This window comes from Doryrhamphus excisus, chromosome 10, assembly GCF_030265055.1.
Source record: "Doryrhamphus excisus isolate RoL2022-K1 chromosome 10, RoL_Dexc_1.0, whole genome shotgun sequence".
Classification (NCBI taxonomy): Eukaryota; Metazoa; Chordata; class Actinopteri; order Syngnathiformes; family Syngnathidae; genus Doryrhamphus; species Doryrhamphus excisus.
This window is the reverse complement of record NC_080475.1, coordinates 11,287,570-11,307,588: the sequence shown is the minus strand read 5'-3', so window position 1 is coordinate 11,307,588 and position 20,019 is coordinate 11,287,570. Positions and strand designations below refer to the sequence as shown.

The 20,019-nt window shown below is 42.7% G+C and overlaps 2 protein-coding genes across 5 annotated transcripts; both read left to right on the top strand.

The window, feature by feature from the left end:
• The first annotated feature begins 528 nt into the window (after positions 1-528).
• LOC131136957 (PHD finger protein 20-like) lies at positions 529-10,514 on the top strand. 3 transcript variants are annotated; one of them, XM_058084337.1, is made up of 18 exons: positions 529-591; positions 1,559-1,638; positions 1,708-1,879; positions 2,031-2,115; positions 2,437-2,510; positions 2,604-2,826; positions 2,894-2,977; positions 3,889-3,948; positions 4,750-4,945; positions 5,018-5,109; positions 5,226-5,351; positions 6,133-6,207; positions 6,286-6,428; positions 6,518-6,617; positions 6,734-6,929; positions 7,008-7,230; positions 8,730-8,937; positions 9,548-10,514. In XM_058084337.1, the coding sequence occupies exons 2-18, from the start codon at positions 1,559-1,561 to the stop codon at positions 9,688-9,690; spliced, it is 2,280 nt and encodes a 759-aa protein (XP_057940320.1). In that variant the 5' UTR covers positions 529-591; the 3' UTR covers positions 9,691-10,514. The 3 variants fall into 3 exon arrangements, with proteins under 3 accessions (XP_057940320.1, XP_057940319.1, XP_057940318.1); XM_058084336.1 differs by having other exon boundaries at positions 6,133-6,219; XM_058084335.1 differs by having other exon boundaries at positions 6,133-6,428.
• A 1,050-nt stretch (positions 10,515-11,564) lies between these two features.
• On the top strand, positions 11,565-19,898 carry LOC131136413 (protein NDRG3-like). 2 transcript variants are annotated; one of them, XM_058083169.1, is made up of 17 exons: positions 11,565-11,773; positions 13,083-13,169; positions 13,265-13,297; positions 14,499-14,604; positions 14,694-14,814; positions 14,988-15,050; positions 15,116-15,176; positions 15,270-15,356; positions 15,472-15,528; positions 15,615-15,718; positions 15,789-15,854; positions 16,512-16,563; positions 16,655-16,702; positions 16,816-16,851; positions 16,965-17,016; positions 17,212-17,250; positions 18,264-19,898. In XM_058083169.1, the coding sequence occupies exons 2-17, from the start codon at positions 13,110-13,112 to the stop codon at positions 18,395-18,397; spliced, it is 1,119 nt and encodes a 372-aa protein (XP_057939152.1). In that variant the 5' UTR covers positions 11,565-11,773; positions 13,083-13,109; the 3' UTR covers positions 18,398-19,898. The 2 variants fall into 2 exon arrangements, with proteins under 2 accessions (XP_057939152.1, XP_057939153.1); XM_058083170.1 differs by lacking the exon at positions 17,212-17,250 and having other exon boundaries at positions 11,566-11,773.
• The last annotated feature ends 121 nt before the right edge of the window (positions 19,899-20,019 follow it).

Genomic DNA, 20,019 nt, shown 5'->3' with positions numbered 1-20,019 from the left:
TTCAGTCAAAAAGGATGTCAGCTGTGCATAATTTAATAATTGTTATGATACATTTCTAATCGATACATAACAAATAATCTGTGCGTCAGTATAACTTAGTTAACAAGAAATACATTGTCAACAATAACATTGTAAGGACTTTATAGGTAAATATATAGTTGAAACTGCTTCTAATTGGAAATATTGATAATTTGGATATATTAATATATTTTTATTCAAATATTTATGACGTAGTATGTGATATATTTACATAAAAAACACCTAAAACGAAATGTGCCAATAAAAATGTAGCTAAATAGCACCGCCTAGTGGCAAGAGTTAGTCACTAGTCAACCGTTCACTTCACTGATACACTTAAAGTTAACAAAAAAGAGTGCTAGTGTATAGTTAAGAAAATACTACAACATTAAGTCTAGCTTTATAGAAACGTGTTACGTGTTCATATGTTGAAGTTGACAAAAACGGGACATTTTTTTTCAATGTTACAAATGCAGCTGTCACTGAAATACCTCCACTCGAGAACAAGACACTGCGCATGCGCGGAGATGCCATCTCGACGAGACGTCACCGACTACGCTACTAGACAGAGAGGTAAACAAGCTGCTGGTTATTCCTTGAAACTTTCGTGGCGCCATGGTTGCAATTTAAAAGCCGGCGTGCCTTATGAAGGCGTATAACTCGTCGCTCGTTACGAAACTTGTCAAGGGAGACTTTTCAGCCGCCGCTGCTGAGGTGGTCGCTGTTAGCTTGTTAGCCCTCCATGGAGGTACGAGGCACCAACTCTCGTTTTTACTCACCAAACTTAAATGAACAACTCGAGGCGAGCGGAAGATTAATTGTCCCTGCTTGTTTACTAGACCACGGCGTCATTTGTCAGAGTTTTTACACTTTCTTTATGGCCTTAATTGACACTCTTTATTTCCTCGCTAATCCAACCTTAGCAGAGAGACTAGCAAGGGGCGGGGCTTTGCTATCTCTGACAGCACAGACGACAAATGAAAAGTCGGAACGCGGGTCCTCGTTGTTTTCTGGCCAATCAGATGCTTTCATGGAGGACCTATACAAACCTAACAGGCCGACATGTCAAATTCTATCGAAAAGTTCATTTTAAAAATGTGAAAATGTGTGTTTTATTTCATGACATGCACATAACTGATAATCCATATGCTTAACATATGTGTAAACTAAACTAAACAAATCTTTTGAATGAATGTTTATACAACGTTTGAACAATTTGCACTCCACTGATTTTGTAGGCCGATCCACAGTGTATTGTATTATCTGGCTACTGTAGGTCATCGTTGTTTCTCCTTTAATCAGCCTAAAATGTAATTTAGCAACACAAAATAAACTCTCTGTTATGAAATACAAAATAAATATTTACATAAATAAAAAAAAATGGTGTTACAATGATTGAGACTCCATTACATAGCAGGCAAATCATACACAAAGTGAAACATTAGCTCTAAAATGAAGATTTTTAGAACTCTTAAACTTAGAAGTTGTTACTATAATATATTTTTTATATCAGAAGTAGTAATAATAACATTCTCCTCAGATGAAGACTCCTCCAGACAGGACGGGCATAAAGTTTGAAGTTGGCGCTCAACTCCAGGCCAGGGACCGCCACAAGAACTGGTACACACTGGTTGACCCATTCTAATGTCCCATTCGAGTGGCCTTGGAATTACTGACTTTATTTGTCAGGTACTCGGCCACCATTGAGAAAATTGACTACGACAAAGAGCGCGTCCAGGTCCATTATCGTCAGTGGAGTCGCCGCCATGACGAGTGGTTCCAGTGGAACTCGCCCTACCTGCGCCCGTTGGAGCGAGTCAGTCTGAGGAGGCGGGGCCTCACTCAGACGAGCTCGTCAACGGTATGACACACTATTAGACAAATACAGTGTGAACTGTGTAGTCACTTTATCTTGTCTTTATGTTTAAGTTGGTTCCCATATTCTTACATTCACAATTGCTGTTATTTTTTAGTACAGGTTTCTACATTCTTTTTTTCTCTCTCTCTCTCAGTCGTTTGTTTCCGGCACAAAGGTTCTGGCATGTTGGACCGACTGTCGTTTCTACCCGGCCAAAATCCTGCAGGTCAACAAAGACGGTGAGGCTGAACGTAAAGGTCCCCTGTTATAGTATTTTTCATCAGTTCTCAGTAAATAATGCGTATTTGAGGTGTGTTGTCCACTTTATGCACCGCACTTGTCAAACATAATAGCTACCAAATATACAAACATACGCATACAACAATGTAACATTAAGGACTGGTACAGAAGGACGCAAACGTTTGCAACACTAGTTATGTTAGCTACAATGCTAACATTACACTCTCGTTGTAAAGGCAGCATTATGCTGAGTTAGCCTATTTTTGTTGTTGTTTTGCATTCCCTTCCAGACTATGGTTTAGTGTGTGTGTGTGTTTCAGACTCCTACACCGTCCGGTTCTACGATGGTGTGGTTCGAACCGTAAGGCCCACTAAAGTCAAACCTTTCCAGAGAGTAAGAAAAACTAGTCGTATTGATCCTGATTCAACTAATCACAGCAGTGTTTATTTTAAGTCTTTTTGTGTGCGCGCGTGTGTGTGTGTATAGAAATTGAGACGTGAGAAGACGGCAGTGGGAAGCGAGGGATGGGAAGAAGGAGAGAGCGAGGAAGAGCAGGAGGCAGAAGGAGGAGAGGAGGTGGAGGAGGAGGAGGAGAAGGAAGAAAAGAAGGAAGATGAAGGTGAGAAGGAAGGAAGCACAGAGAGTGAGCGGAGACCACAAGCTTCATCATCATCATCGCCTCCACCAGCTAAGAAGAGGATCCATGACAGTAAATAACAGTAAATAAGTCAAACTTCTTTACTGGAGGGTGACCCGCTCTTCTTCTCTTTCTCCAGCTGAAAACAGTGACGCTCACAAGCAGCCAATCACAAGCGAGCTCAGCCCACCAGCTGTCCCAAACCCCGCCCACATCGACAAAGGTAAGCACACTGAACATATTTCGCTTTTTCTGCTTGTGTAAAACTTGGAAATGTTGATAAATTATATTTAGAAAAATATTTACTTGCCATCTGCACAACCAATGAGTGAGCTATAGAACTCATATCCTATATATTTAGGTTGAATATCGATATATGAAGTACAGTGGTATGAAGAAGTTTGGGCACTCCTGATAATTTTGAAATGATCAAATTTTCATGAATGTCAACAACTCCAAAATACTTCAAACAGTATTATTTTTAGGTAAACATAAACACAAGCATGTCCTTATGTCACCTGGCTTAGCGACTGTTTGACTGACTTCCTTGTAGTCACTACTGAGGATGGTTAGGTTCCAATGCTGCACAATGCTGGGCAACGTTGCAACAGTGCGTTCACAAATTATGTCAAAATGCAGTTTTATTTATTATTATTATTAGCAACCAAATGCTGCACTCAAAAACTTCTACTATGATTTGTCACACGTATGTATTAAGCGGAACATACTGTCAGTAACTTCCTGATCAGTTTGAATGATATTCATACACAAACATATTATTAATGATTCAACAAAGAACATGTTTCCGATGATGTCACAGTCATTAAAGCATTTATGTCACGACCAAAAATACTCCTCAGTCCTTCTCAAAGTTTACTGTTGTATGACCTAATATCATATTATGATGTAATGTAAAGAGGCAAAAGTTGTTAGCAGTGTTAGCATTAGCCAGGTGAGTGTTGATATTCCGAGTCAACGTTGCCATGCTACGATGACGAGGCGCAGAGCAGGTACTTGTGAAAAAGCATTGTACACGAGTGCCTCCAAATATCGCTGTTGCTGCGATGACTGTATACAGTGATGTTGATTAATAAGTAAATATTAATGACTGGTGTGTGTTTTTGTGTCTGCCAGATGTCTTGTTGGAGCGTCAGGCCCACCTGCCCACCACTCACAAATTCAGCAGAGAACCACGTACGTGAACCATTTACACATCTCCATCATTTACATCTTGTAAGCAGGATAAAACCACTCCGATGTAGATTTACTAAAAAGTTACACATACCGGTGCATTTCTGTAAATTATATAAAATAATTATGTGCAAATGTATTTGATTTCAGGAGCTCAGTTTAAGGCTCTGATTGTTGATATAACATTTATAATGCTTTATAATCCTGTGTGCTTAGAAGACATGACATGTTCTGTTCTGTGGCAACTTTCAAAATGCGTTTATACTGTACTTTTCAAGCCATATGCTTCTTGTAAAGGTGTTCCTTCATAGTAGTAATCAGTGAAATGATCGGATACTGTAAACAGCATTTTGGCATGAGTACTATTTGGATGAAAAATACACTGAACCAAGTCGATAATCTACCTCAAAATGTGTCACACCAATTACGTCACTTCCAGAGATGAGACTGAACAGCAAGAGCGAGTTCGTCATGGCTAGTGCCACAAACTATAAAAGTATTTTTTGCAAATTTAATGTATGCATTCAAAAATTAACATAATTAAAAACAATGTAGAACATTTTTAAGCAAAGTTGATAACTTTGAACTTTGATTATACTCTCATTTGTGGAAAGACATAGTTTGGTAAAGCCTGCTATTTTAGACACAGCCTGAAATCAGCCAGCAGATGGCGCTGTTTCCTTGGAAGACAGCAACATCTGTATATGATATATGAGCCTCATAGAACTATGAATAGTATGTTGTGGAGTTGAACATTTAACTTTGATTGGGTTAAGCAAAATGAGCCTCCCTCCTGTGTCTTAGTATACAGGGTGATCAAGAACCAGCCTCCCCCCATCCTCTCCATTGAGTTGGACCACAATCCCTTCAAGTGTCCATCGGCAGGCTGCACCAAGTCCTTCCGGAAGGCGAGTCTACTGCACTACCACATCAAATATTATCACTCCGAGCAGCAGCAGCAGCAGCCGGATGAGCACAGCAGCGCATCGGAGACGCCAAGGTAGGTTCTCCGCGCCACATCGACGCGTGACGAGTCTTGACTTTTGGAACTTCTGGCTTGGCTTTATTGTAGAAGGAAGCGCTCCACTTCTGAGGGCGGCCACTTCCTGTATGACACAGTCACCTGTCACCATGACGACAGAGAGCTCGGCACTTCACTAACAGGTCGGCTAATTGAACACCCTCATGATGATTATGTCTTAGCGCCGCTATTGTTGGTACCAAAAGGTTGTTTTGGCGGATTGTGGGTGTGTTTTCATGACGTGTTTGCCTGCCAGCAGAGGTGAAGAAGGAGACGACGAGGGAGAAGAGTCATCATGACAGGAAGGAGAGGAAAGACTTCCTGAGAGTCAAACTGAAGAAGAAGAAAAAGAGGAAGAAGAAGAAGAAGAAGAGGAGTCAGGCAGGTAAATATCCCAGCATTTTTAAAGCCTTGCAACTCGACATTAGTTATGTTGCTGGTGTAGGTTCACACAATTTTTTTATATAACCTTTTATAGAACCTTTTGTTCATTGCATAGGTCCCAATGACGCAAACTGTATTTGACTGCATCTGACATATTTCACATAAGGGTTGTGTATAATAGACAAAATTCCCCCAAAAGTGCAGATTTCCTTTAAGAGATCTTGGAAAATGTTCAAAAATGTTTACAAAGCTGAATTCAAAAGAATCCTGGTTTGACACTTTTAACTAGATCTGCACCAACATGGAAAGTTTGCTGAAAGTGTCATTGTTTTTAATAATCCTGCTAACAAATAAGCTGTAGAAGAAGAACACCCTGGTTCAGGTAGTAAAAGCCTAAGACAGAAATAATAAACTGTATAATGATGATGGGGCGGCACGGGGGTCGAGTGGTTAGCGTGCAGACCTCACAGCTAGGAGACCAGGGTTCAATTCCACCGTTATCTCTGTGTGGAGTTTGCATGTTCTCCCCGTGCATGTGTGGGTTTTCTCCGGGTACTCCCACATTCCAAAAACATGCTAGGTTAATTGGCGACTCCAAATTGTCCATAGGTATGAATGTGAGTGTGAATGGTTGTTTGTCTATATGTGCCCTGTGATTGGCTGGCAACCAGTCCATGGTGTACCCCGCCTCTAGCCCAAAGACAGCTGGGATAGGCTCCAGCACCCCCAGGAAAAGTGGTAGAAAATGAATGATTGAATAATAATGATGTTCTTCTGGTCAGAACTGTGCAGCAGCGACGACGACATCTCGGCACTGCCTCCTGTTGCCTTCACGCTCGGCAAGGACCATCACGGCGGTGTGCACATGTGTAAATGTGAAACGCTAAAACACGCCGACGTGGGCCCAGTACACAACCAGCTTGTCCGCTTTCCAGTCGACGACGGCAGCGACTGGTCAACGCTGACCGCCGAAAGCGGGGAGGACACGCCCTTTTGGTCGGTCGCCATGGAGACGGAGGACTGTGAGGTGGTGAGGTGTGTGTGCGAAGTGGACGAGGAGAACGACTTCATGATCCAGGTGACACACGTGCACTTCCTCCTTTTACAGGAAGTTGTACTTCTTAAAGCAACCTGTGGGAGCTTAGTACTGTGTTTGTTTGTGTGCAGTGTGAGTCATGTTTGTGTTGGCAGCACGGCACCTGTATGGGCTTGTATGAAAACAACATCCCGCACAACTACATCTGCTACTACTGCAGACACTGCACAGGTAGCCCCCCCCCCCCCCCGCCCATCATATGGATCATATATGCCTAATTCAGATGTCACTCCTTTGTGTGAACACGGTCTTAATGTCTTCCTGCGTTCTTGTCTTTGTGACTCCAGGCTGGAGGCGTGCTCAGCGCTACCAGTCCGAGCCCGACTTGCTGTCGTCGGGTCGCATGTTTGGCCTGTCTTGCGTGAGGGACAACTACTCCGAAGTCAATGCCTCCAAGATCACACTTACCAGCGGCCTCCTGGCTCACACGCATGGTCTCCATCAGGTCCTCAGCGGGCTGCAGCTCAAAATTAGCCTCTTACAGTGAGTCCCACCATGAGACCAACCCGACTACCCGGTTCGCCTTCCTTACTTAAGCCGTCTTCTCGTTTGTTCACGCAGCGCGCCCTCGCACCCTGATCTGCAGCTGTGGCGGTTGCCTTGGAGACAAGAGGAGACGCAAAAGCCGACGGATGGTCCGAGAGGAGAGACCCACGTCAGTTATGTCAGCAGCGAGCACTGCTACCAGAAGCCTGGTGCATCATGGGAGAATAAGAAGCGTGACGAGACCGAGAAGGACTGGCCGATGGTTTCTGTGAAGCTAGAACCGCATGATGACCAGAAGGTAAGAACATATACGTAAGAATATACCGATACCGGTCGTCCATGGGTAAGATCAGCCCTGTAAAAGTGATATGTCATATGGATTAACTGTACATTTTTCAATGTATTTATTATGACTGCTATTGGCCAGGTCCACCATATGGGGTGATTAGTACAATTCCAGGAGTACTTAGTAAAAAATACAAAATAAAGGGATGGTTTTCCTGGTTACAAACTTTGGTATTGGCTACACGATCTGAAAAAGGAACCATAAAATCACCTTAATTTAGACAAACGCCTCTTTTACTTAACTTACAGGATGAGACGCCTTCTTTAAGGAGACTTGTACTTATAGGTTATCACATGGTTTGTCTGGTATCAGGCCAGGTATCATGCCCCCAAGTGTCAGTATATTGGCACGCGGGGGCATGACACTGGGCCTGATACCAGACAAACCATGTGATGATCTTATTATCACATACTATTTAATCATGAGCTTATTATCACGTACTATTTAATCAAAAGACCATTTTGTTTCCAGAAAATGTTCAGTTTATTACATGTATTATATCTAAACAGTGTAAACACAATAATTGCTAAAATATTTCAACAATAATATTTTATCAACAGTCATGTCTTATCAATGTCTGACAATTAAAGTTCCATTAATCAAGTTTGGGCAGCAAAACAAATGCTGTGTGTTCACGCTCGTGCGCTGTTCTCTGATTGCTTGTTTCACGGGCACGATACCAGAGTGGACAGCTACGGGGGCTGATACTGGACATGGTTAAACTCTATATTTTATCAGTATCACTGCCCCTGGGCTTTGACACAGTATCATTTCGGCCTTTTTCCCGTATCATTCATGGGCGGTTTCTAGGGTACAGGGCCAATTAATACTGTAGTATGTGATAAAGTAAAGGAGCTCTGGCAGGGTTTTTTTCCAGGTAGCACGTTAGCGGAACCTGGCGTCTTCCAACGTTGAGAAAGGCTGGTCATCTAGTCTGATGAATTCAATGACCCTAACTCCTACCCTCCCGACTGTCACGTACATTTGGGGCGAGTGCTGCCCAGCGTTGTTAATGAAATGTGTATTAATGAACACATTTTAATGTCCACCCCCCACAAGATAGTCGATGCAGACTTTAAATCACTCTCACAAATTGTATATAAAACGCAATGGAGAGAGGGAGCGATGTTTGAAGTACGATGTAGCAAGGGGCAACTGCATCTGAAAACACCCTTAGGCTCCATCCTTCATGTTGCATTCCTCATTGTTGCTGTAAGTCAGCATGCAACTCGTATCAGGTCAAGCCCAGGTGATGCTGGGAAAAATGTGTGAAGGAGAAGCTCCGCACAGCAGACTACTGCTGTTGCTATGACAACTTGATACCACCACCGATGACCTATTTTTACTCGTGAGCAGGCTGACTTTTTCCCTCATCACGTGAATCTTCAGTCGTTCTTCACTTAAACACACAAAGAACCTGAGAGTCCATTGTGCATATGCGTTTTTTTTAGGAAATAAAGAAGGAGGAGGAAAACACGACGCTGTGCGGCGATGCAGACTGGCATGGCGGGGCCAAGGGGACAAAACACACCGGTGTCGATGAGCACACACATTACGTGACTTCGGCCACAGAGTGCCAGCTAAACCTGCTGGACCACGTGGAGTGTCTTCACCAGCAGATCTGCACCAGGATGGACCTGGTCGAGAAAGACCTGGATGGTGAGATAATATGCGTACATTTAAGCATATTAGCATATTTTAAAACACCCTTATTTGGGTTGGGGGTCACCTTTTAGATTCTTCACACTAAAGTCAACAAAGTCACAAACTGGTGTCAGATAAATAGAAGAGAGCAAATACACACGGTGTGTTTACTTATGTACATCGAACGACAAAAAAAACTAAATACATAATATTAGCTATTTAAATAGCAGTGCCGCAAAGCATGATGGCATATCCTACTGTTACCCCAATTGTGGCAAATTAGTAAAAGTTATATAGCGCACATGGTAGAGTGCTTGGATACTCACCCAGAGGTGGTTGGTTCAATTCCTGATTTGAGTTCAAAGTACAAATTTACTCTTAACTTTCATTCTACGTTTTAGCTTATTTCCACAGCATTTCAGTCAAGCTTCAGCTTCAGCAAATTCTGCCTTTTTGGGGATTGAAGATAATACTGCACTGCAGTATTATAGTATAGTATCGCATAGTGTCAATCAAACAATTGGAAGATACCTGGTGTGGTACAAGGTGGATTTTTTTTAAATTTGTTGCTTTTTCTATAGACCAGGAAGTTAACTTGACCCATTTTTGTGTCCTTTTCCTCCAGTGTTGGAGTCCTGGTTGGACCATTCCGGCGAGCTGGAACCTCCCGAGCCGCTGTCCCGCCTCCCGCAGCTCAAACAGCGAATCAGACGGCTGCTGTGCGAGCTGTCAGTTGTAAGGCGCCTCTCTGTATGCCACTGTCACTGAATCCGAACCTACTTGGATGACTTGCGCACAGTGGGACGCGTCAGGAGGGTCAAGCACTTGTTTACAGCGTGACCCCCCCTCCCCCAACACCCTCCCCATCCCCATGGAGTAACTTAAATTTTTACAATTTAAACGCACATAACATAAGTTTAGCTTTAGCTTAGCATGATTATTTTATCACCCACGGCTACGTTACTTTGTAGATTGTTCTGTTTGATTTTGTGTTCATCCGTAGGAAGTTAAACCAATGAAACATTGACATGCTGATTTGGTCTTCGACTTGCTCACCAGAGCAAGAAATCAACCGATGATGCTTACTTTAAATAACTAAGCTCAGGTTAGTGTTAGTGGATGCTTTTGCTTTTAGTTTGAGGTCAATCAAACAGTCATTTACAACATTTACATGTGCACTACATGAACATGTAAATATGGCCGTTTCAAGTTGGACTAGTCGCAAAAATTCCCTCGACTCTTGTAACGCGAGTGAAAGCCGTTTTAGCTGCTCTGCTTTTTGTCCACTTCCTGTTTTCCATATAGACGAAAAGACTCCCGACAGATGATGATGATGACATCATAACATGCTGTGAGTTAACTAAACACAATGTAAAAAGAACAACACGTTGAATGTTTTCTATTCTTGTATAAGAAACTAAAGTGTAAAAAAGGTGTAGATTTTATTTTGATAGCTCCTTAAACGTGCACGAATGAGATCGCCGTTGCACTCTCGTCAGACTCGTATTATTTTAATCCCGTTTCTGTTTTAAAGCCTGTTTCGAAAGCGTTCGAAGATGCATCTTTGATTTATTAAAAACTAGAAGTTGCAACAGTGTGGCTCACATGGTTTGTTTGTGACGCATACACACGTCGCGTATTTGAGCAGCAATCGGTCAACATATTCAATCAACCGTTAACAATGCTGCTGCACAAGCTGTCACTTCGCCGCAATGTGTTCACGCTTTGTTTTGGTGCTACAGGTCAGCAGATGGTCACACTGTGTGGCACTCACTATAGTGGGGGTGGGGGTGTAGGGGGTGAGGGTTGCTATCTGTATACCATATTTCCGCCAATAGCGGCATGGACTTATCTAAAGCCTTGTATTCTTTGACTACTTATTAATGATTGTATAAATAAATTGTATTTTGCTGACCACGTCACATTGATTCTCAAACTGTGGCGCGAGTGCCACAGGTGATACGTAGGCTCCCATCAATTGGCATTCTAAAGAACACCAGCAGTAAACCTAAGAAAGTGAATGGCATAGTGTCTCCAATGTTTTGACTGGTACTGTTGCTATATTGTAATTATGTTTTTTTCATAGTCTGACAAACATGACAGTAAAGTTGTCTTTTTAGAAGAAAAACTCTTAACAGGATACAATGTTATACTTTACAGTGTTAAAGAGTATTCATACAGTAGTTTTGCGGGACAAAAAGATGTACAAATGAAGTAATTATAACGATATTATTAGTACTTGTACAATTATGATTTTATCCTTGAGTTTTTGCACGTGGTATTAATTCATTTTCGCTATTCACAACATGTGAAATAATTGTTTAATAACACAATTATTAAACACGTAGATTTTGTGGCGGATTAATTGTGACTTAATTGTGACATTTACATGAGCCAATGAGCTGCGAGCACAAGCCACGTGTTCAAGGTAAGCTTTTTATTTTTGTGGTGGTATTTTTTGGTGAAAAGATTTAATGTTGCTACTCTGCCATTCATATATGTGTATTTTATTATTTTTTTACCAATAATTATAACATTTGTAAAAGCTGCCTAATTTTCAAATCACACATTGACAGATACGGAAATTGGTGCAGTGTTGGCGCGAGAGGGCCCGCCCATGTCACGCAGGAGCAGTTGTTTACGTTGGTTTAGCCCCGCCCCCCTGGCTGGCCGTACTCACGCCACTCAGCGCTGAAGACGGGCTCGTGCGACTGACTTTACGTCCTCTGAACGGAAACAAGAGATAAGAGACCTCCAAACCAGTCTGGTTCGCCGTCCAAACTGATTCCAGTGGGTTTTCTCGTGCTACCTCGACCCGTCAACCCCCTTTTGGTTCGAACCAGACTTTACGGTAAGTGGCCTATCGCCGTCAGACGAAGGAAATTGAACTAACCTATCCGCCGCTAGTTAGCTAGCCAATTCAAGACGACTAATAGTCACGTGGTCACATACTACCTATGTATGTTAATATACATATAAAAAGTGTGTGTGTGTGTGTGTGTGTGTGTCAGTGCGTGTGAGCGCGCACGTTTTAGACCATGAAACTGCTCCCATAGCAACCGTTGCTACGCAGCAGCTGCCTGTCCGGAGCTAACATTAGCATGTACACTCATCAGTAAGGCTGAGCTCATGTGCTGATGTCTATTATGATATATATACACACAAGCCACTTCATTAGGTACACAGTGGTCATTAATTCTGCCTTGACAAAGAGCACTTTTGTTTTATAATATGTTTATTATTCCCGTTGTATAGAAGTGCATTACAGTGTATTGATATGTGTGTATTGTGCATGTGATGACTTGATTTAAAATGGGGAGAGCAAGTATTTGATCCCTTATATGTCTAGTATGTGTGCTTGTTCTGGTGGTGTTGGGCCGAAAAACACTTGAAGTTGAGTTGATTCCAACATCTCATGTGACCACATCACATTGTCCAGAGTCTTGTGTGGAACATTCAGATGTTCGATGTCTAATTAACACAGTTAGCCACAAGTCTCTGCTTTTCTTAATTGATGTTAACACACTAATACATACATGCACATATACTTAATGCTTTGTATAACCTATAAATATATCCATCATATATATATATATGTACAGTATATTGGCGTTGATGTTAATTTAGTTGTTTTAATTCAGTGTTGCAAGTGAACTAAATGTTACGCAATATTATATGTGTGTTTCTCCTCGTTAAGAGCATGGAATTAGATTGTCGTTAGATATAACCAACCACAGCAGATGGCTGAGAATGTTCATGTGCTCTCATCACATTGCAGCTTTGTTTTGGCTTTTGGTTCACAGCCAGTTCGCCTGCAGGAAGCACACACACACACACACACACACACACACACACATACTGTTAACCTCAATTGGCTGGAAATGACAATACCCCATTACTTCCTGGTGACAGTGTTGTATGTTTAACATTTTAACATGTTAAGGTGGACTTGGATATCAAATCAAATACATATAGTATCCACTAAAAGTGAGTCCTGACAAAAGTTTGTTGTCACAAATACACACAATAAAAACGTATTATCTTTGGTTGATCTGATACACTGTTTAGACCTCTTAAGATGAACACAATACGTACCAGGACGCTAGTTTGTATTTGTCGTTGAAAAATCCTCACCGATGAATATGTCAATATGTGCAAAGTCATCAGCTGTCGAGCCGAGTGGTCACATGATGGAAGAACTTCACGACGTCCAACTGACTGAGATCAAACCACTCCTGACAGGACAGGTGAGGGATCAACATGTCTTTTCATAAGCAAACATGGCCCCTGCCCCACACACACACATGCTAATTCCACTCTCTGCCACTCTTTCTGCCGTCAGAATGGAGGAAACCTGCAGGACTTTGACTGTCAGGTGAGATGTTTGTTGTTGTGTAGCTCGTACCACGTGAGAGCGCACCCTCCGAATGTGACACAAGTGGTGAAATCCAATTTAGGCGCAGCCATGTTGCCATGAGGCTTTTGCGGCTCTTGTCAATATTGTAGCTGCTGTAAAACAAATGGTGTGTGTGTGATGGAGTGGGGTGTTAAATCCACACATGGCAGAGACGCAGCAGCACACAAATAGCTGCTGGCTCTGCTGTGTGGGAGTCGCCTCCAAAAAAGACTCGTGTGGTGTCGACAGGCTCCCGGGCGGATGAGGAGGTCGAATTCACGCGAATATCGACCTCCATCATCATCATCATCCTCATTGAGCGTCACTGAACACACAACCTCACCGCAGACTTAACACACACAGCGGTGATTGAACATCAGACATACAACAAGTAGGCCACTGCGAGCAGCCAATGAGAGTCCATCCTATTCTTCCTGGTCCAAACAAGTGACCTTTTTCGGGCCTCGAAATGACCAGTGTTTACCTTTTATTTCCATTTGACCATTTAGAGTCACATGCATGTTTTTGGAATGTGGGAAGAAACTGGACTACTCATATTTATTCTTGTTTTGTATATTTCTTAGCTAACCTTTGGGTGTTCAGTTGCTATGTGATGGTAGCCTTCTATCGAAGATGTCAGTGTGAGTCAGACTGTTATATTGAGTATTTGACCTTCTGTGATTTTCGATGAGTTTTCTCACAGCTCATGGCTGGCTAACACATTTAGCTATTTAACTCTTGTCAGCCAATCAGGATGCAGAACACGATGAGCAGCCCATAAGGACTGTTGTAGCTTCATATTTAACTAGATATAGTCTTCTGTGGGTTCCTGTTATGCTCTTAGAGGCACATAAACACATCATGAGACAAGGTGGAGCTGTAAAGAGCTCCGATAGATTGCTCTAATACACAACAAGGATGCAGAACACAAAGTACTTTACACACTTTTAAAAAAATCCTCAAATCAGTGAAAGGTGAACCTCGAAGTAGCGAGGGAACAGTGTAGATAGGTATATTTTATATATTATATCTAGGGTTTTATGTTTACTCAACTGTAGCGAATGCAAATCATTCATTAGGGATATAGCATTAATTATGGTGGAGGTCCGATACTGGCTTGTCTTTCAAACCTTCCAAGTGTAGTAAAAGCATGTTTATGATTATATTTGTTGTTGTCCAGGAGTACGACGTGGAGACCACTCACTGTGCGTTGCACGTAACCATGAGAGGGGTTGCTAAGGGCAACCGACCGACCATCCTCACCTACCATGACATTGGACTTAACCGTGAGTTAATACACACATGGGAACATATTGTATTATGTATGGAAATGATAAATATATATATATATACACATATATGTGTGTGTTTGTAGACAAGTCGTGTTTTAACAGCCTGTTTAACTACGAGGACATGCAGGAAGTGACTCAGCACTTCTCGGTTTTGCACGTCGACGCTCCAGGACAACAGGAGAACGCCCCCACTTTCCCTACCGGGTAAAAGCTTGTCGTAACACAACTGTCAATGGATAATACTACAGAAAGTAAATATAGATATGTACAAGAAAATGAAGCACCAATGAGATAAGGAGCCCAAACACACCTCCAAGATGAGATACTGATACAGATACCGTACAGTATGTGCAATAAGTATATTTTTTGTGTCTTAGGTACCAGTACCCAACAATGGATGAGCTGGCGGCGATGCTACCATCAGTCCTCACGCAGCTGCAGTAAGTCTGCTGGTTCAAACATGGACGTGTCGTTATTCCATCACATATTCATATTCTGCCATCAGGATAAAGAGCGTGATTGGTATTGGAGTTGGAGCTGGAGCCCACGTTCTCACCAAACTGGCGGTAAGTCAATTCAGTACATCATATTACATAATTGCTATGCTATATTGCATGGTTGTATCAGTCCGTGATGATGATGCTGGTGTTGTGTTACAGTTGAATGAACCCAGTCTGGTGGAGGGTTTAGTTCTGATCAATATCGATCCTTGTGCCAAGGGCTGGATGGACTGGGCCGCATCCAAGGTCTCACACACACACACACACATCAACATTATAATAGACTTTGTGCAGTGGAACCTCGGTTTTTCTATGTCAACAAACTACCCAATGTCAACTCTACATTGTAAATGTCTCACAGCTGAGTGGCTGGACCAGCAACTTGGTGGACATCATCATGGGACACCACTTCAGCACTGTGATGACACACACACACACACAGATACAAATGACTGTCCATAGAGATGTCAGATGCCCGGCTAAGCTGTTATGTATTGTGTACAGGATGAGTTGACAGAGAACAAGGAGATCATCCAGACGTACAGGCTACACATTTCCCAGGATATTCCCCTGGAGAACCTGGCCTTGTTCTACACCAGCTATGATAGGTGTGTGTGTGTGTGTGTGTGTGTGTGTGTGTACGCGTGAGACACAGGAAAGTAATAGTTTATCTTTTAGTCGGACCGAGCTGCAGATGGAGCGTCCAGCACCTGGTTTGAATGACAACAGCATCAATACGCTAAGGTATTTGTCTCTTAAGAGTCTCTCAAGTCAAACAGCCCTAAAGTCTTACACTTCTGAATAAAACCAAATATTTCAAAATAAAATACGCCCCCAAACTAGAAGCCATGCAAGCGTGTACGTTTTCGCTAGCATCAGTTACATTCATTTTCTACCGCTTATCCTCACAAGGGTCGCGGGGGTGCTGGAGCCTATCCCAGCTGTCTTCAGGCGAGAGGTGGGGACTGGTGGCCAGCCAATCACAGGGCACATATAGACAAACAACCATTCACACTCACATTCATACCTATGGACAATTTGGAGTCGCCAATTAACCTAGCATGTTTTTGGAATGTGGGAGGAAACCGGAGTACTCCAAACTCCACACAGAGATGGCCAAGGGTGGGATTGAACTCGGGTCTCCTAGCTGTGAGGCCAGCGCACTAACCACTAGACCGCCGTGCAGCCCATCATAGTTACATTTGCATATATTTTGCTTTTTTTGCACCACTTCTTCCAGACACTAGAATACATACAGGAAGTTACGTGAAGTAAACAGACTCCAGCGTCACCATACGTCAAGTGAAGTTTTATCATGGGTGTATTGTTGGAAATATGGCTGGTACACATGATTTATATTTCTGATGTCATTTCCTGTATTTTGTGGTGTGTGCGTGTTAGGTGTCCGGCCTTGCTGGTGGTTGGAGATACATCGCCTGCTGTCGACGCTGTGGTGAGCATCTTTGCTATTTCTGTGATCTCTAATTAATTTGTGACATCATGAGTGTGTGTGTGTGTGTGTATGTGTGTGTGTACACGTACAGGTGGAGTGTAATTCCAGAATGAACCCCACCAAGACCACTCTGCTCAAGGTATTCATTCCTCCAGTCAGCTGTTTGACTTTTCTTGACATTAGCAGTCATGTTGCTGGGGTTGGGTTTTTACAACGTCCTCCATGCGGTGTAATTCTCTGTCTGTCCTCTAGATGGCAGACTGTGGAGGGCTTCCACAAGTGGTGCAGGTCAACTTCTACAATGACTTATTTCCTTCTTATAGCTCAATTTATGTCCATTTCCTGCTCCGTGCTCTTTAGTTGTACTTTCTAATTGTGGGTTTTTTCTTTTTTTTGTGCAGCCAGGAAAATTGGCAGAGGCCTTCAAATATTTTGTACAGGGGATGGGATACAGTGAGTATCAACCTTTTGGTTTCTAATGTCTTCTTGGTCTGCTTCTTCCTCCTTTCTGACACACTGACAGTTCTTGTGTGTGTGTAATGGGTGAAACAAAGTGTGTGTGTGTGTGTGTGTGTCCTCTTGTTGTAACTACTGTGTTGTACGGTTTCTCTCCTCTTCTTCTGCGTTCTACCGTTGGTTTGTTTCTAGTCCCTCATCTTGTATTAAACCACCTGAGCAGCCAATCAGGTATCAGGATTTCTTCAACACCCTCCCACTTCTCATCTGTCTCTGTGTGTCTGTCTGCATGGTGTTTGTTTTTACCAACACATCTTGTCTGTGACCTCATCCATTTCCACCAAGCACACCAATAATCTTACCATTTTGGTAAGAAACGGTAGAAGGTTTGGCTAGTAATGTTCACAATCCGGCTTTTTCGACACAATTTGATTCGGATCAGGCCCGCAGAAGGGTTTAATGGGGGCTGCGAGACAATTGTATAAAAATAACATGCATTTTCACAATAAATTTAACCACTGGATGGCGCTATAGTAATTGTGTTTAACAAGTAAACGGTTTATAGCGGTGCAGAGCAAGTAAAGGGCAGCCAGCTACTAGTGGTGGACAAAACCTTTAATTCAGTAAAAAGATCCGTTCATTTCGGTCAATTGGTCGTTAGCCTGTGATCTTCCCCCTGTGCATAGACCGGGTCAGCCGTGTCGAGTCAGTCCGTTCACTCAAAGTTCACGTTCGTTCCGACTCAACAGCGCAACAACACGTGATGACTAGTGGTGCGTCGGTCATGAACGAACTGGTCAAAAGAACTAGTTCTTTTTTGTGAGCGGAATGAACGAGGTCACCGACAGTGTCTGTCAATCTCTCGGTCTTTCAGTCAAGCTAACCCCGCCCACCCACAGAGCGAGGCGCGAAGATAGGATAGGACAGGCAGCAGACATCAGAGCGTGAGTGGAAGTTAGCAAGGTTAGCTTGTGTGGTTATGTGTGTGTGCTATATTTACACCAAGTTTGAGTTTACGGCTTTAATGTAAGGAAGGTTTTACAGCGCCTAATGACGACGTGGAAGTTCTGAGTGAAAAAAATACATGAAGTAGGAACATAGTACTTCCGTGACCGTCCTTCAAAATAAGAGCGCCGTTTGCAGTGTCATGAAACTTATCTTCATGATCATCATCATCTAGTGTCAACAATTGATTGAAGAACAAACATCACAATTAAATCTCACGTCTGTCTGTCACCCTCTAGTGCCCACGGCCGGTATGACCCGCTTGGTCCGTTCCAGGACTCACTCGGCCTCAAGCGTCGGCTCAAGCGATGGTGTCCGGAGCCGCGTTTCCACCAACGCTCCCCCGGAGGGCGCCCCGCCCAGCAGTCCCTAACCCTTCCCCGACCCCCTACCCGGCGGCCATGCACGCTGCGGAGATGACGGCGGAACACGGTTTCCTCTCACTCGCCCCCCCTGAGTGCAGCTCCACAGTTTAGCCGCCGTCATCGTTAGAATCCTTCCCATCGTAGCTGAGAAAATTCTCCCAATGAGGTAGAGACGAAGGCGGCCATCTTGGTGTGCTAAGGAAGCTGTTGTCGGTGTGTTGCATTCACTTCCTCCCTCCTTCCAGCCCTGCGGTTGCCGTGGTGTTGCTGTAGATTGTGTTCATATGAGGTGTTGTATTTATGATTCAGTGGACTTCAGCTTGTTTTATCGGCTCAGGCCACGTTGATGTTGCTAATTATTCCTGGAACCTTTTTGTTTTTGGTTTGCTCCAAATGCTCTTTTTCAGCTAGTTATGTTGAATTTATGGAATTATTTTGTCAACAAGCCTGAGCTGGTGAACCTCAATTCTATTCTTTAAGCTTATGTTCTGTTGAAAAGGTGTAAGTGTGAGGTGATGCTAGCATGACTGTAAGAAGTGATATTGTTTATTTTTCCCCTTCATTTGTAGTATTCTTTATTGAGACAGCAGGGCCTGTCACGGCATGCTGCTTGTGGAGTCTTGGCATGAAAAGTGTCCAGTGTTTGCAGTCTCGTGAGTGACTTGGTTCAGCTGTCCGCCATCATAACAAAGCAGGGTTAGCAGCTCAGAACCTCAAATTGTACAAGTGATGCAGTTGACTGTAGTTTTTTTTTTTAGGTGCTTTATATGCCACCGCGACGTGTTTGAAATAAAACAACCGATCTGTGATGGTAGTGCAAAGTTTCAGCGTTAAATTAAAAGCTCTGAAGTGGCCGAAATAGCTGGAATTCCTGATTAGTCATTGTCCCTTCTGTCTGACAGTTGGATTACAAATGCATTGTGGTGGTATACAAACACAAACTTTGTCACTGGCCAAATACTTCAGCACCTAATTGTATGACAGGTACTTATTTACTACTTACTTATGGTACTGGTGTCCAACGCCCCAGGGCCACTTTCACCTTTTTTAAAATTGATAAAGAGCTGTAGGTCAGTCTCCTGTAAGGGTTACTTGAGATGATATGCCGCCGTGGGGCATTTGATGCTATAATATATAATAAAATATATCATATTTTCTGCGGGTCTATTGTGTATAAAACACCATCTGATGCCAATTTAGGCCCATTTGCGTATCGTTATTTTGTGACATGAAAAGGTGTCGCAAATGTAACCCACATGCAGTCTAATTAACATAGAATTGAGGAAATACAATATGCAAATGAGCCTTGACTATGTGAACTTCAGAGTATTTACGTGATATTGCTTTTTTTTTTGTCAAAATTCAGACACTGATTCCAAATCAGAAATATGGTATGGTGTCTGTGATAGGTGTAACATTCAAGATCTATTTTTTGTACACTTAATAATTGAAATGTTGCTTTTGGAACCCCTTTCAAGAGACTGATGTTACACTCATTGACTTTGTCACCTATCACACCAAGCTAAGATGTTTCAATCGATGTTGGATTGGTGTTCGCACCATTAATGTACAAAATGTATGAAAATGGCGGTTTTTGTATGTGACCCTGGTAAAAAAAAAGTCTACACAC